The sequence below is a fragment of the Sphaeramia orbicularis genome, chromosome 15 (genome assembly GCF_902148855.1).
Source record: "Sphaeramia orbicularis chromosome 15, fSphaOr1.1, whole genome shotgun sequence".
In the NCBI taxonomy this organism is placed as follows: Eukaryota; Metazoa; Chordata; class Actinopteri; order Kurtiformes; family Apogonidae; genus Sphaeramia; species Sphaeramia orbicularis.
Window position 1 is genome coordinate 28,371,095 of NC_043971.1, and position 16,556 is coordinate 28,387,650.

General features: G+C 39.0%; 1 protein-coding gene across 1 annotated transcript in view; it reads right to left on the reverse strand.

Annotated features, from left to right (window-relative positions):
* Nucleotides 1–360: 360 nt before the first annotated feature.
* camkmt (calmodulin-lysine N-methyltransferase) overlaps nt 361–16,556 on the reverse strand; it is a 127,563-nt gene continuing 111,367 nt past the window's right edge. Inside the window, exons 10-11 of the mRNA XM_030156807.1 lie at nt 12,857–12,988; nt 361–3,998 (exon numbers count right to left, since the gene is read on the reverse strand). Coding sequence (XP_030012667.1) covers nt 3,900–3,998; nt 12,857–12,988 — 231 coding nt within the window. The 3' untranslated portion in view covers nt 361–3,899. The remainder of the gene's footprint in view (nt 3,999–12,856; nt 12,989–16,556) is intronic.

Consider the following 16,556-nt stretch of genomic DNA (forward strand, 5'->3'; position numbering starts at 1 on the left):
TATATATATATATATATATATATATATATATGAAGTCATGTTTCTGCTTCTACAATTGCAATAATAATATCTTGTGGACATTTTAAAGGAAGTAAAAATACAAAAGGAAACCCGACGTTTTTGGAGAAATAGTATTTATTAAGAGTCATTCACAAAAACCCACATCGTTAGAATGAACACATTAAACCTACTGAAAAAAGTGAACCAAAGAGAGTGTAGAGACTCACCATGTGAGGCCATGTCCTCACTATGAGGACAAATTGGGGGAAAATTTGGCTTTTATACATCTACAGTTTTATGACCAAAATTATCTGCTGGCTATATTACAACATAAAACAAAGGGATTTTTTTTCTTTTTTTTTTAAATAAAAAAATCTATTCATATAGACTGATTTTTTTAGGCTATAAGCTTTAGATCTCACAAAATTGTACATGAGCTTCTGTCCTTTGTAATAAACATGTATGTTAATATTCCACTATTATTGAGAATATAATAATTCTCCAAATTATGTAAACAGCATTTTCTGTTTGGATGTCCAGGATTAGGCCTTATTTCAGGTATGACATTTCCCAAAAATGTCAAAATCAATATTATTTAGGTTTAGATGCATCTCAGTCTATTTTTAGTTAACTATCAGCTCTGTGTGTCAGACACAAACCATATTTTGATTCGAAGGACAAACACATATTCATTTAAATATTATGAAAGAAACAAGTTTTTATATGAGCACAAATATCACAGCACTGTCCTGTTCAAGAACACTGTTGATGGAACTGAAATAAAGACATAGATGACATGTTTTAACATCACCGATAGAAGAGTGTGAAAAATATGATATTGATGCAAAAACCCTCATTTAGTCAGTTGCATGTAAACATGATTATTGTTTGAATATTCATTTTCATTAGCCATGTAAACAGATAAATATGTTTTGGTTTTTTTTTTTTAATGTTTTTTGAGGGCAAAACCCACATTTGGTGCATGTAAACAAAGTTCACATGGTTAGATAAAGATTAATTAAAAAATTAAAAAAAGTCAATATGAAATGCAATACCAGCATTAATTTGGCCAAAAAACAGGAGAGTTTCGTTCATTTTGTCTTGTTTTTGATGGTATTTAACTGGTCCTTTATAAACTATTTAAGGAACAGTTAAAATAGTAAAAGAAAAAAAAAACAGCACTGACAAATGTTTAATGTTAAATTTAGGCATGTTAGTTCGTCTTCGGTAAAAATAAAATGAGTATAGATGGCAGGTCAGAACTGGGAAAAGGCAAATGCAGTTTCAAATGTATCTGTATTAGTGAAGACATGGCCTCTAAGTAGGTAACAAACCTAAAAATTCAGACTGATATCAAGACAATAGAGCAACTTCGATATTAACCTTAAAATTGAAGATTCTGTGGGATTCTGGGAATTTGTAATGTTCATCATATTTAGCTGCAAAACAGATTCTCATCTGTTGTCTTCTCTACGCCAACTGTATTTCTATATTAAAGAAGGCATTTACAGTTCATATTTGTTACATGATCTCTAGACAACACTCTCAGTGGCTCCCGGACTGTCTGGATAGGTCACAGTGAGAGGTGGAAGTGTCGTAGCATGCAGCACTAACATCGCAACAAGTAGTGACTACATCACTGCAAAGACATGACATTACAGCAAACAGTGGGTGGCCCAGGATAAGATGATGCCACTAACAGAGGCAGTGATGTCAAGAAGCAGCAACCCAGCAGGGATGTCACAGTAAACAACGGTGTCACATCATTGAGTTAAAATCACATCACCGTCAGCAGTAGTGATATTGCACTACACAGTGACAAAATCACTGTACACAGTCGTCGTTGAGATTGTAGTTATGCACAAGTCCACAGATATACAAACGTATTCATTCAGCAAAATGCATTTAAAAACAAAACAGAAAAACTAATTAAATGCAATCCTGCATCCTCTAAGTTTTTTGCAATGCAATTTCAGTCCTCAAAGCACTGAGACCACTAACAAAACTAGCTAGATGTACATTTTCTTTGTGGTAACACACAGAGAATACCTCTTATTTCTGAATGTAAATGTCGGCCACTGCGACAGACTGCATAGCTTTTTGGCTGCCGAAAAAACAGCAAAAGATCACAGTGAAATATGGAAACACTTTACTCGTATGAATAACTCAAGGGTTAAAGTGACCCCTAATAACACCTAGTGTGTTTTACTACCACAAAACACTGTATGGGAAAACACCTGAGTTTAAAGGTGGACTGCTCTACAAATTCAAGTAAAGTGAAAGAGGTAATAGGGGAGCAATGGTCTGAAAGTGTGTGGGAGGTTTTGTCTGTGAGGCTGTTTGGAGATTTAGGGACTTAAAGAACTCAAAATGGACACTTTTATGCACTTACTTTGCAAGACTTTAAGAAGTCTGTATACACACACAGGAGCAAATGAAACCTTCTGAATAATCGGCAATTCAGACTTTTAAAAAAAAAACTATTCCATGAGTTTCTGTTCTGTCATCATCATAATGTTTGCAATTAGAGAATTTGTCTCTCATTTTAGAAACTCTCACTTTCAGAAGGTGTACTCAGACAAGGAGCTGTTAGCAGTTTTAAGCAGCTGCCGCAAGATCAGAGTGTTGCATATCAGCTCCAGTAAATGAAGTGACACATTTGGTCCAACCTGCCAACCCAACCACTGTTTTCAACTGCTTTTGATGCCCAGCAACCAAATGGAATACAAGCTAAAGGAGTCATGACAGCAGACACAACACCAGCAGGAGACAACAAAACTGAGGTTGTGTAGCTGTGAGAGACAAAACAGTGCAACAGTGTTTGGGAGCATCACCAACTGGTATCTTTTTTTGTGACAAACCAGCGTTGGTAGAGAAGGCAGAGTTGAAACTGGTGCCAACTCAGGGTCTGATGGATACTGTAAACACAGATTATAACACTGACTGAGCTGTGTAAAATAAAACTGCAACTGTGAGACGTGTATCCATGGCAATGCTGATGTGTAGCATCTATGCCGCAACACCTGAACCGTAATCATTGCTACCTTGTCTGAATGTGCATTATGTACGGCTGTAAGTAATGCATAAAAAGTTCACAGAAAATAAAATCATGAAATGACAGATCACAGAGGGGAAATATAAGCTGCTTCATAGTCTGTGATGGTTCATGAGTCATAGCTGGTTCTGTGCTGGGGCCAGAAACACAGTGGTTTAGGTTAATACTAACTGGTTATCGAGTAACACCTCGTACAGTTCGGGTGACTTATTCACTGAAAGAAACACTTACTGATCTGAGACTGTATCTGCATGTCTGGAGGCGGTCTGGCGGGTTCATTTGTGATCGTGTAGGATCCTGCCAGTTATCAGTGCAACTTGTGCCAGTTGGCAGCATTATTATTCCCCACATTCAAGCAGGTCATCTGACTTTATAAACTGACTTAAGCAAACACAGCAAAAGTTGCATGAATCCTCCTTTGGCAAAAAAAAAAAAAATAACACAGTAAGTACAGCCTGAACAACAGCATCACTTTGAATGACTGAAGAATACTCTATAGATTAACAGACTTGGTATTTGGCATATGATTGATAGGCTGGAATATGTCTCATTTTTCCTTGTTGTCAAGCCACAGCACATTTTGGTTTATCCTCTGCTTGGAACCAAAGTTGTTCCTCAAAAAAGAAAGAATTAACTCAATATTGTGCATCATCTGATATCAACTCATCTCTGTAGCTGGTGACTTTGTTCTTTTTGCCAGTTACAAACTGAAAACACTTGGGTAAAGAGCTATTTTTAATACTGCTATTCAGCTCTTCCTCTTTAATAAGTAAAGTATATCACTCTGTGTTAAAAATCTGAAAGCGGGTGTACTGTGTGGAGATGAGGGCTCACTTATTTTGGTTTACTGAATGTGGCTGACAGGCAGAGGTCTTTTGGTCAAGGTGATGAGCAGAGGATAATGGATGTTCTCATCATAGGCGTCTTTTCCCTCTCTTAACATCTGAAAAGAAACAAGAAACACATTAAGACCACTGTAAAAGATTTTAAAATAATATCGCAACAGTACACAGTATATTTTCATCATTAGAAATACTATTTCTGAATTCTCCTTTTTTAATCATTAGTTGCTTTTTCATCGACCCTCAATTTGCATGAATATAACTAGCACATAAAAATCTGCCTAATTGGAATTTTGCTGAAATTGTAATTTTTCAAAGAAAAGTTTTGCGCTGGCAAGAGGTGGTTTTTCAGGTCTAGCAAAATTGGTATATCATGCAAAACTGCAATGGAAAGACCTTCTTCCATAACTAGTCACGTGAAAAAAAAAAAAAGATGTTCACGGATGTTATAACAAGTAAAGAAGAAGAGTTTTAAAAGCAACATGACGCAATGTGTGTGGACACACCAGGAAACAAATCATTTTCAAATTTAGTACAGGATAGAGGGGTAATATATAATAATAATGAATATATCTGTAAATCAGCGTGATATTTATGTTTGTCACCATGTTTATGGAATGACTTCTCGTGTCATTTCGCAATAATAAATAAACAAATCATCGCATTTGTGATTTAATTTAAAAAAAAGACATTACGCACTTCTGTTTTTTCGACATTTGGTAAATATCTGTAAAGTTTTGCACAGATGTCTAATGGAAAAGCCACTAATGTTACATCTTCAGCAGTAAACTTTAAGTGCATGTCAAATATAAAGGCGAGGCGTTTTAGTAGGATACAGAAGCGTCTTTATGAAAAATATGGCGCTGTTCTGATGTCTGCATATACACAAACACTCAGTCTCACCCATGCAGTGCCCACTCAGTGCCCTTTTAAGCAGACTTGGCAGTTTGGGCACGCACCATCTAATCAGCTCATTCAGTGTCTGGCCAAATGATCAGAGACTTATGAAAGTGAGTTTAGTAGGTCGGCTCATGTGAGAGTGGGTGTGATTGTCTGTGTGTGTGTTTACATGTGTGTGATGAGACCAGGAGAGGGGAAGCACGCTGTGAAAAGGGTACACAACATGTACAAACTGAGGCTGAACTTGGAAAAGCAGGTGAATATAGAGTATATTGATCTAAATATACTTATGTTGAAAGAAAACCTACTTACAGGAAACATACAATGCTATAAATTAATGCTATCTGTTTATGGTCCTACTAAAAGTAATAGTTAAATTCCATCTGTGGATACTGGGCTGTCTACGACTTTCCCCTATACTCATGTCCTCTGACTGCTGAGTAGTAGTAATTAAATACTTCTACTCATGTACTCTACATGAGTACACATTCAACATACTTTATACTTCTACTCCATCACATCTTAAAGGCAAATACTGCATATATTTTACTGCATTTCAGCTGAGGTTACTTTTCAGAGTACAAATTTTCTTTCTCTTTCTATTCAGTGAAAACCATGCATCTCTAATCTACTGAACTCCACCTTCTGAAGTTAAATCAAAGCTAAAAAAAAAAAAACAAACTCTTGGATTAGCTGTGAAATGTTGAAAACAATGCTGTTTTTTTCTGAGCTTGTTGAAAAGTTGACTTCTTACATGATGCAACACAAACACACAATGACCTTATACACAATACAGAAGTGTTAAACATGCTCAGTCTTATACATCTACAACAGTAACATTTAATAATAATGTGAATCCAAGAACAATAATATTATAATAATAATAATAATAAGGAATGCTACTGTGACTGTTTTTACTTTCGACACTTGTACAACATTTTGCTGATAATACTTACAAACCTTTACTCAAATAAGGATGCGAAAGCAGCATTTATACTTCTAATATAGTTCGGTTTTAGCACTTTATATTGAGTTCTTCATGGACAGACCCCTTCCTACATTGCTGACTTGATTCAGCCTCATATCCTCTCGTAGTTTGAGATCAAGTCAAAACCTGCTTATGGTCACTCAAAGTCGTTTCAGGACTCGAGTAGATCGATCCTTTCAGGCTATTGAATCTAAGTTATGCAAATACTTCTATCTATGCGCACGTTGGATTCTGTGTACACTTTTTTACTTCAGTAAGCATTCAATTAAACATGGACCAAACAACTCATGTTTTCATGTTTTTTACTCTGTTTCTCTCTGTATTTTTATCAAATTTATTGTATTTATCTGTTTTAATTTGGTTCTATTATTTGATTATTTGTTCTACTGCTATAGTTTTATTGTGAAGCACTTTGTGACCATTTGCAGTGAAAGGTGCTATATAAATAAACTTTACTTTAATGTAGATGAAGGACCTGAATACGTCTTCCATCACTGCTCACATATTGTCTTAAGTAATAGACCTCCTCTCTGCAGTAATTCCACCTCTGTTTTTTTCTAATATATTTTTTTTATGTGTGTGTGTGTGTGTGTGTGTGTGTGTCTGCCTCTCGTCTCTCTCCCTCGGCCTCTTCCTTTTTTCCCCGGTGCCCTTCATGTGTGTTATCTTTCTGCAGCCATCCCTCCCGGCACCAGCCAATGGTTGAACCTGTGACCCCCTGAGAGAGCAGGCGGCCCGGGGGGTAGTTGGGCGTGGAGGGGCAGCTGCATGCCCCCTGTTCTAAGCCTGCCATGAGGACCACAGACAGCATTCACATTCAAATTCTACCAGGCGGAAGGAGCAAGGAAGCGATAGATGGAGGGATGGAGAGAAAAGGAGAGAGAGGAAGGGAGGAAGGGAGGGAAGAGGGGGAGGCCTTAACACGGTGAGGGCTGAGAGCTCGCAGAGGTGAAAAGTTTAACAAGCAAAGCTGTTCCTCCTGATCGCAGGCTGCCTAATCAGCTTCATGGGTGGCTGGCTAAATCGGCTCTCAACCCGACCCCCCACCCCACTGCCCCGCAATCTTTTCTCTTTTTTTTTTTCTTGCCAAGGTGCAAGTCATTTATTTTATTGCCACTTTCATGCCGGCTTCTGTCTCCCTCTCTCGTGCTCTCACTTTCGCACTCTATTTCCTTGCCTCTCTTTTTTTCTCTGTCATTTATTCCCTCTCTGCTTGTGCACAGGCCACGGAGAAAGTGAACAAGGTAGAAAATGAGAGAAGAAAAACAGAAAAGACAAGGAGGAGGAGGTGGAGGGGGTGTGTGTTCTGAGACAAGGGAGGGAGGGAGGGATGGATGAACCGGATGTCTGGGGTCTCTCTCGGCAGGATTAGGAAACAGAGAATCGGGGATTGGGTGGATGGAGAGACGAGTAGAGGAAGGGATAGAAGGACAGGCTTGAATAAATAGAGAAGTGGGTCGTGATGTAGGAAATGGAAAGATAGAGGGGAGCAGAGGGAGGGAGCGTGGAGAAGGGTGAAGGAAGATATACCGGGAAAAAGGCGGGGGGAGACAGAGAAGAGAAAGAGTTAAGGAGGGAGAAAGAAAGTAAGAAGCAGGGAGGAGAGTGTGTGAGTGCATGAGCACAGAGGGGCCACTATTTATGCATGTGAGCAAGAGAAAGATCTACACGTGCACACACACTTTCTCGTGCCCGTGTGTATCTGCGTTTGAGAGAAATTAAAATTCATGACTCTCTCTTCACAACCATTTGAGTAACAAGATTAAGATGGCGGGTTAGAAAATAGCGCTGGCATTATCAGGCTGCTTGCAGTCCCTCCAGCTGCTTGCCTCTCTATTCCACAACAGTGGGGATAAGAGGATAACGCGCTAGCCCTGTCTGCCCGTCCCAGCACACGCCATACACACACTCACACGCACACACACTCGCATCCACACACACTGCTTTTTGACACACTACTGCTGCTGCACATTGGGGCCGCCTGCTGCTGGCAGTCCCCTGAGTGTGTATGTGTCAAAGGGTGGAAGTGTGGGTGTATGCTTGGAAAACTGTAGAGTGGAGAGCTGGCGGTCTACAGATGATTTGTAAAGAACTGCTAAAGACAGTTCTTGCACTATTTTTTGCACCAAAAAATACAAATAGAGCAAAAAGTGTATCCATTTATTATCTATAACCACTTATCCTTTGCAGCGAAGTGAAGCAGCTGGAGCTGAAGTGACATTAAGCAAGAGGTGAGGTAAACCCTTGACTAGTCTGCAGTTCATCTCTGGATTGACAACCATTCACACCTACTGGCAATTTAGACTCAAGGTTGTAAACTATTACTACTTGTCTTTGGACTCTGGGAGGAAGCAGACAATGGATTCGGACCCAAAACCATCTTACTATGAGGCGACAGGGCTCCTTCAACTAAAATTTGACAATGCAAAAGCTGGCACACTGAAAATGTCAGGATACTCACTGTTTAAATGAGAATGTTTTTTAATACTCGGATAGAAGTAGACCAAGGTGTAAACCATGCTAAAACCCCTCCACTCTGGTCTTGGTTTAAGAGTAAAATGTCTCTGTGTAAGAATCACATCTTAGACACCTTTTGCAAAATAGTGCCTGGAGAGAGGTTGTTTTGGTGGGACATGTACATAGGGAAGTGTACCATGGTATTAAAATAATTACATCCATTCAGTTTGTAGTTGCAGCTCAGAAGTTGTTCTTTCACATAATGATGTGAACTGAACAAATATTGGCTCTTCTTCCTGAAGAGACTACCTGATGACTATTAGGGGATGATGTGGCTGTGACTGCACTACAATACTGAAAATTTAGGATTTTAATTACAGTCTGCTTGAGTCTGGATCATTATTTATGTTTTTGTCACATTTCAGTGGTTTTAGTATATTGATATTACTACCGGACATTAATTTACTTCTGCAATTTAAAAACAAACATTTGTTTGTACATCATATATAGGCCCATAAGTTTCAAATCCCTTCCTGATGGAGATGTTTAACTGTAATAACAGCTAGCACAATGAACCTCTCTCTTCAGCTCCTTATTGTTCTGTTAACAGTGCAACTGCAAAAATGAACATGGATGCACAGATGTAACCAAACAATGAACTAACTTTATTTTATGCAAAGAAAATTCTTAGAATTAATTTCAAGAGTTACAGAAGTTGCACCAGAGCTGCCTTTGTTACTGCCCGCTTTTGTCCATCATGCTGTGCCATCAATACAGTATTGCATTGTGGGACATGTATGCCGTGGGGTGTCCACTGCTTGCACACTGACATATGTCTGTGGAAATAATATACACTTCTCCTACAACTGGTTTCAGATATACAAAAAAATATCATTGTTACAGAAATTCAGATGCTGCATGAGACCATGTTAGTTTATTAAACTGGATTCAATATAAGACAAATTAGAGTTGTACACGTGCACCTCCATTGTTTTCAGTGTGCAAAATGTCATATAATGCATGTATGAGGGTATGCATGTATATACATGGACAAAAAATGTATGAAAAATGACACGACTTTAATTTTAATAATAAGTAATGTAAATCTAATTTACATTACTGATATAACATTTTCCTCATATGTGTACTTTAGGTAAAGACATCTTCAGTTGTTTAAAGCCACAGCTAAAGAAAATCCAAAGTGTGTGTTCCACTGATTCTGATATACATTCCGTCTTGTGTTTTAGTCCACCTGCTGAAAGCAACTATAGACGAAAAAAAGCTTATCTGTAGTGCAAATGAGTAGCAGCTGCAGTGTGTGTGTGTGTGTGTGTGTGTGTGTGTGTTTCGACAGTGGTAGTGTATGTTTTGGTGTGATATCATCTTGTGCAGTGTGTGTTTGTGTGTAATGTCTCGCCAATATGCTGTGTGAGTGATGTCTGGTTTACATGGGATTGTGATATAGCTGTTTTTTTAGCTATGCACGCAATGTGTGTGTGTGTGTGTGTGTGTGGTTACAATGGTCACTCAGCCACATTCAAGCTTACAGACACACAGCCACACAGTAGTTGTTCAGGGTGTTCATCAGAAGATAAGCAGAGGAGACTTAATCACCCTCAGATGTGAGGGGGGCACTTCAACTTGTCCTCATATCCACACACAGTACCTGACCCCAGTGTGTATGTGTGTGTGTCTAAGTGCACATGTGTGACACTCAAAGGAGCACAGATCAAAGTGTGAATTTCACAAATGAGCCCAGTGGTCTGTCAGTCCTCTTATATGCCAAAGAAAAGGGAAAAACAACATAATTTCAGGGATAGTTTATTTTTTCACAAATCAATTTCAGCTTGAGTTTCACTGTTCACGTCACACACCCGCTGTTGCCAAGTAGCCCTCATCACTAAAACGGGTCTGAGTGGCAATTTTTCGAAGGTGCTGAGGTGGTAAACCATTAGGATTACCCTATAACTTTATTCTGTAGCCTTCAATCCAATCAATCCTCCCTGCAGCTTTTTCAAGCAAAGTTGTATTTCTGTGAAATCTAAGGTGATTCTGGGATTGACTTTAATCGCATTGAGGTTACTTCTTTCTTCCCTCATTATTTCAATACTTCCCTTCTTCTAAGGCTTTTCTTCTTCATTTGTCCCTTTTTCCAGAATGGAAACTGCTCTTTCTCCGGTTTTTCATACACTTTCTGGGGCAGATTATTTACTGCTCCCACAAACTAAAAGTATAGATGCCAGTACAGTGCAAAGACACACAAAAATGTATTGTACACTCCTTAAATAATCTGATTCATTAGCATTTCATTGTCTACTTCACCTTTACCTGTATGTACGTATACATTTGAAAAAAAAAGTCATTGATGCATTAGGTTTACTTATCTGATGTATACATGTTGAATAGCGTTTATATGGATTCCGTTCGTATCACAAAGCCATCTACGACAGTTTCACCTGTTTCACAAAAGTTGTCCATCAGTCTGTTTCTGTCCTGAAAGGCTTCAGTGTAATAACATGTAATGTAAAAATAATTGTCCAGAGAGTCGAGGACAAATAGGTAAAATTGAGCGAGCTCTTCTTGCTGAGGTTCAAGCCACTTTAACAGGCACTTTAATGGCCAGTGTGTCCAATTGTCCCACCGGTGCAGGTGAACGTATGTGCACCAATTTGATCCACTCCTTGCTGTCCTGTTCTTCTGCAGCTCAGTGTGTAATGGAGTTAACAGCTGGACACCACTTCTTTTAACACTGCCAACTATTTCACTCTGTTGCCTCTTTTCTATATTTGACTCATTCCTCTTTTTTTCCACAACTATGACACAGGATGGTTAAAGCAGTTTGTTTTGGCTTCAGTGTTTTAACAAAATTCCAGGTAAATTATAATTATAATTACAATAATGCTATTGTTTTTAGTAACACTGCATAAATCCTACCTGACCCTGGTTTCTAAGTTAACCAGCAAAAGATAAAGACTTGTTATTAGCTTGTACCATTGTTTAGAGTAATTTTGCTTTTATGCAGTCTGTGGTATTATTACCATTAACACAAAAAATGGAAAGCTTACCTAAAAATTTACCTAAAAATTTTTAGTGACCTCTCTTACATTCAGGGTATTTTGTCTACATTAAAGAATTAATTAAACCAACCAGGTGTAGAAACATTTGCTTGGATGGCAGCCATAGTAGGCAACATTCACAATCTGCTGAAAACATGCAACGGTATAAATCACACAGTTGTGGCATTTAACTAATCCGTTTGCCATGTAAAACCATGCTGATAATAAAAACATCACTTCTTGTAATCACTCCATATTAAAGCACTTAATTTTTTTTTATTGTGAAGAATGAACATTGTGGGAAAACTTATTGGCTACATTTACATGCACATAATATACTCTTTTTTGCCCTTATTAAAATATTGAATTTGTATTAAGGTGAAAATGAATATTCCTGTTTATTTCCAGCCGTGCACATCAGTTAAAAATAGTGTTGCATCATAGTTTTCTACTGTTGGCAGATATTCCACTGTGTGAATTCAGCTTCCTGCAACAAATCCTTCAAAACCTGCTTAGAAAGATCAGTTTTTGATAACTGCTTATATACAAAAACCTGTTGATATATTCTTTCATGACAGGTAAAAGTGTGTGTGTTTTTCCTCCCGATAAGAAACATGAACTTTTCTTTACCTTAGAGGATAATTGTTATAATCCCAGCTGAGTGTAAACAGGGGTCATGTGTTGCAAAATCCAGCAAAACATGTAAAATTAGATGCTCTTTCTAAATGTCCTCAGTACATGTCCAAGGAATCCTCAATAAACTGGAAAAATGCCCCATTTGGAAAAAGGACATACTCTGGACATACTACTGTTTACATGAAACTGCCTAATTATGATACTGTCATATCCTGAATAATAGTGGGATGTTAGTGTTTAAGTTGTCTTTATAATTCCTGATATTCGAGTCACTGGCCATCACTCAGAGCTCAGCTTCAGTGAATGGACTGTTGAATATGTATCGTTCTATACTCTCCTTCCATGAAAATCAGACATACATGTATTTATTTTATGTTCATCACATAAGTCTGTTAAAACCAGCCTGAACTTGAAACTGTGTTCATGTAGTTTTGTGAATGTAACACTGATTAGAAGTTGGTATTGTATCCATGTGCAGGGTTTGTATCCTTAGTTAAATGCACTGCTCCTGTTTGAACCAGGGCCCTCGTTTACATGGGTTCTCTTCAGGTTCTTCAGGTTCCTTGCACTTTACCCAATATGCATCACACCGGGTTAACTAGTCCCTCTAAACTGCCTGTAGATGTGAATGTGAGAGTGAATGGTCTGTGATGCACTTTCACCTGATGGTAGCTGGGATAGGCTCTAGTGCCACCATGACCCTCCGGAGGATTAAACGGTTCAGAAAAGGAACAAATAAATGAATTTCCAAGCTGTATCTTCTTGCAGTGAACCCTTCCATCCACTGACTAAAAATACAGAAACTATAAACTCCTTGAAAATAAACCATAATTTACAAAACCCATTTCCAGAAAAGGCTTTTAAAATAACTTTGGGTTCATGGTAAAGAGCATCTTGCTATTTTTTCCAGCTTGCTCCTTACCTTTAAGTGCACATCCCAGACCTGAGCCTCATACTGCTGGTGTTGAGAGAGGCAGAGTCCAGCCTGCTGGGCCAGCTGACAGAACAGTCCAAGAGTGTCACCTCGTCGTGGGGCGAACACCAGCGCCATGCCCTGAATATAAAAACAGGAACATACTGAGTGCTGGCTGCTGGGAGTAGGATCATAACTGTAAATTCATAAAGTAAAATCCCAATATTTTCTCAGATTGCTACTTTAATTAATATTAATTAACACTTTAACATTAATTTCTATTGAACAATATATTAGATGCTAAACCAAAAAAATTAAAGCTCTACTAATCCATTGAACCCTGGAAATATAAACAAACATATGTAGGTGTAAATGCCGCTACTCATGTACACAATGTGTGTGTTTGTGTGTCTCAAGAGAGAAGAAAGACCGTGTGTGTTTTTATGTGAATATGCTGCATCACAGGCGACTCACAAAGAGGATTACCAACAGGTTTAAAGTTTCTTTGAAATCCTGCAGCTTTCGGTTTAATTTCATATTTTGATCATGTTATTATTGTTTTAATTAAATGGAGGCAAGAAGGATGAACACGTACTGTAGATAGAAAAACACACGGACACAACAAAAGCTAATGTAGCCAGAAAAAAAGACAGTGAAAACAGCAGGATCACCCCATTTGACGGCTGATTTTTCATCTATACACTGCTCAAAAAAATTAGAGGGACACTTTGAAAACACATCAGATCTAAATGGGGGAAAACATGATCTTCGATATGTCATGATATTGACTGGGTGATGTATTAGAAACAAAAGGATGCTGCATCATTTGAGGGAAATGAAAATTATCACCCTATAGAAGGATGAAGTCAAAGACACCCTGAAAATGAAAGTGAAAAAATGATGCAGCAGACTAGTCCATTTTGCCAAAATGTCATTGCAACAACTCAAAATGATCCTCAGTAGTTTGTGTTTCCTCCACATGCTTGTATTCATGCCTGACAATGTCAGGTCATGCTCCTAGTGAGACCATGGATGGTGTCCTTGGGGATTTTCTCTCAGATCTGGGCCAGGGCATCACTGAGCTCCTGGACAGTCTGAGGAGCAACATGACGGCGCTGGATGGACCAAAACATAATGTCCCAGAGGTGTTCTATTAGGCTTAAGTCAGGAGAGCAAGGGGGCCAGTCAATGGGATCAATTCCCTCCTCCAGGAACTGCCTGCATACTCTCACCAGATGAAGCTGGGCATTGTCACGCACCAGGAGGAACCCAGGTCCCACTGTACCAACATAAGGTCTGACAATGGGTCCAAAGGTTTGATCCCATTACCTAACCCAGTCAGGGTCCATGATCTAACCTGTAGAGGTCTGTGCGTCCTTCCAGGGATATGCCTCCCCAGACCATCACTGACCCACCACCAAACTGCTCATTCTGATTGATGTTGCAGGCAGCAAACGTTCTCTATGGCATCTCCAGACCCTTTCACGTCTGTCACATGCGCACAGGTTGAACCTACTCTCGTCTGTGAAGACCACAGGGCCCCAAGTGGCGATCCTGCCAGTTCTAGTGTTCTATGGTAAATGCCAGTGGAGCTGTACAGTGCTGGGCAGTGAGCATAGGGCCTACTACAGGACGTCAGGCCCTCAGGCCACCCTTGTGAAGTCTGTCTCTGATTGTTTGGTCAGAAACATTCACACCAGTGTCCTGCTGAAGGTCATTTTGTAGGGCTCTGGCAGAGCTCAACCTGTTCCTCCTTGCACAAAGGAGTAGATCCTGGTCCTGCTGGGGGGTTCAGGACCTTCTACAGCTCTGTCCAGCTGTCCTGGAGTAACTACCTGGCTCCTGGAATCTCCTCCGTGCTTTTGAGACTGTGCTGGGAGATGCAGCAAACCTTCTCATAACAGCACGTATTGATGTGTCATCCTGGAGGAGTTGGACTGCCTGTCCACCTCTGTAGCATTCAGGTACCACACCATGCTCTCAGTAGAGATGCTGACCCAAGCCAAATGAAAAACTAGTCGAAAATCAGCCAGAAAAGAGGAGGAGGGAAAAAGTGTCAGTGGCCTCAAACTGTAAAACCATTCCTGTTTTGGGGGTCATCTCATTGTTGCCCCTCTAGTGTACCTGTTATTAATTTCATTAACACCAAAGCATCTGAAACTGATTAATAACTCCCTCTGCAACTTAACTGACCAGATCAATATCTCAGGAGTTTGACTGATAGGTTACTATACTCTGATTAAAAAGTGTTCGTCTAACTTTTTGAGCAGTGTATAAAGCTGTAGCTCGTCTGCAAAGCTTCCTCTCTGACAAAATACCAAAAACAAACAGATGAAATTCCTCGCAGCGTAAATCAGCTGATTAGGGGGATGCACCGGATGGACAACCTTTGTCAGAAACAACAAATTAGTGCCATTAGATGGGAGAATTAATTGCTTTGTTAATTGTTTAATCAGCTTAGCAAATTATTAAATATTTGGCAAAGCTTGTTGTGGCAGCGACTGTCTGATGGCCGACATTCAAATCATATTAGCCCCCGAATTATCTCTGCTGGATTAAAAGGAGAGAAACATGAAGAGAGACTTAACACACAGATGTACAACAATGGCCAGATGTCATGTCTGTCATATGACGACTGCAGCTTCGGCAGGAGAGACACTTGTTCAGGATTTGTGTATTTGAAACATCAAATGAAGAAACAGCTGCATTAAGGTGGAATTTTGAGGACCTCAGTTACTTATAATTAAAAATGCAAAAGTAATTTAGTTTCATTTCACCTCAAGGCTGAATTCCACCACATTTTTAACAACTATGACCCTATTACTTCTGATAATTTGTAAATAAGCAGACACTGAAACATTCAGAAAAACAGGAGCATAAAACCTTCAGATGGAACTAAACCTAAAGGAGTTGGTCTCTTTAAATACATTTAAAGTCATTTTAAATGAATGGGAAAAGGATAAATCTAAATGTATATGTTTTTCTAACTGACCGAATTCTTATATGCTTTTAGTATGTTTTCATTTCCTGCTGGTGCTCTATATGTATATTTTTAGTATGGTGCTTTATGTATGGTTTAAGGGAGAATGTATGAATGAAATTTCTATTTTCTATAACTTCTGTTGGTGCCGTCTTGGTCAGGACACTCCAAAAGAGATTTTTAATCTGTCATGCTTGTATTTTTTTCTGGTTAAATAAAAGTTAATAGAATAATAATAAATAATTATAACAATATAAAAAGGAAAAATATGCTTTGGAGGGAGATTTGGGGAAAAAAATGCAAAAACATATTATATCCCTATACATATTGTTCATATCTATATCTGGAATATTTACCATGCCATGATACCTAACAAGAGAAACATTATCCTTTGTCCCATTCATCTGCCTCTTGTTCCTTCCTGACTCTTTCTTCCCCTCCGATCCTCACACCAGCTCCTTTTCTGCTCTTTTTCATAAATAACGCTCCCTGTGACAGTCCCCTCTGTGTACTTAAAACAGATCCCTCTTCCCCCCTTTTCCCTCAGATGAATAGAAATCTCAACCCTATCTCTTCCAGCCTTTTGCTTTTTTCCCCATTTGCTTTGGCTGTCACAGCGTGGGGTCTTATCGCGAGGCCAAAAGGGAGAAGTTGCCTCGGATTTATGATTAAGGGAAGGCAGTGGAGAGAGAGACGCAGATCAGAGCAATGCATTCAAGTTGCTCATAA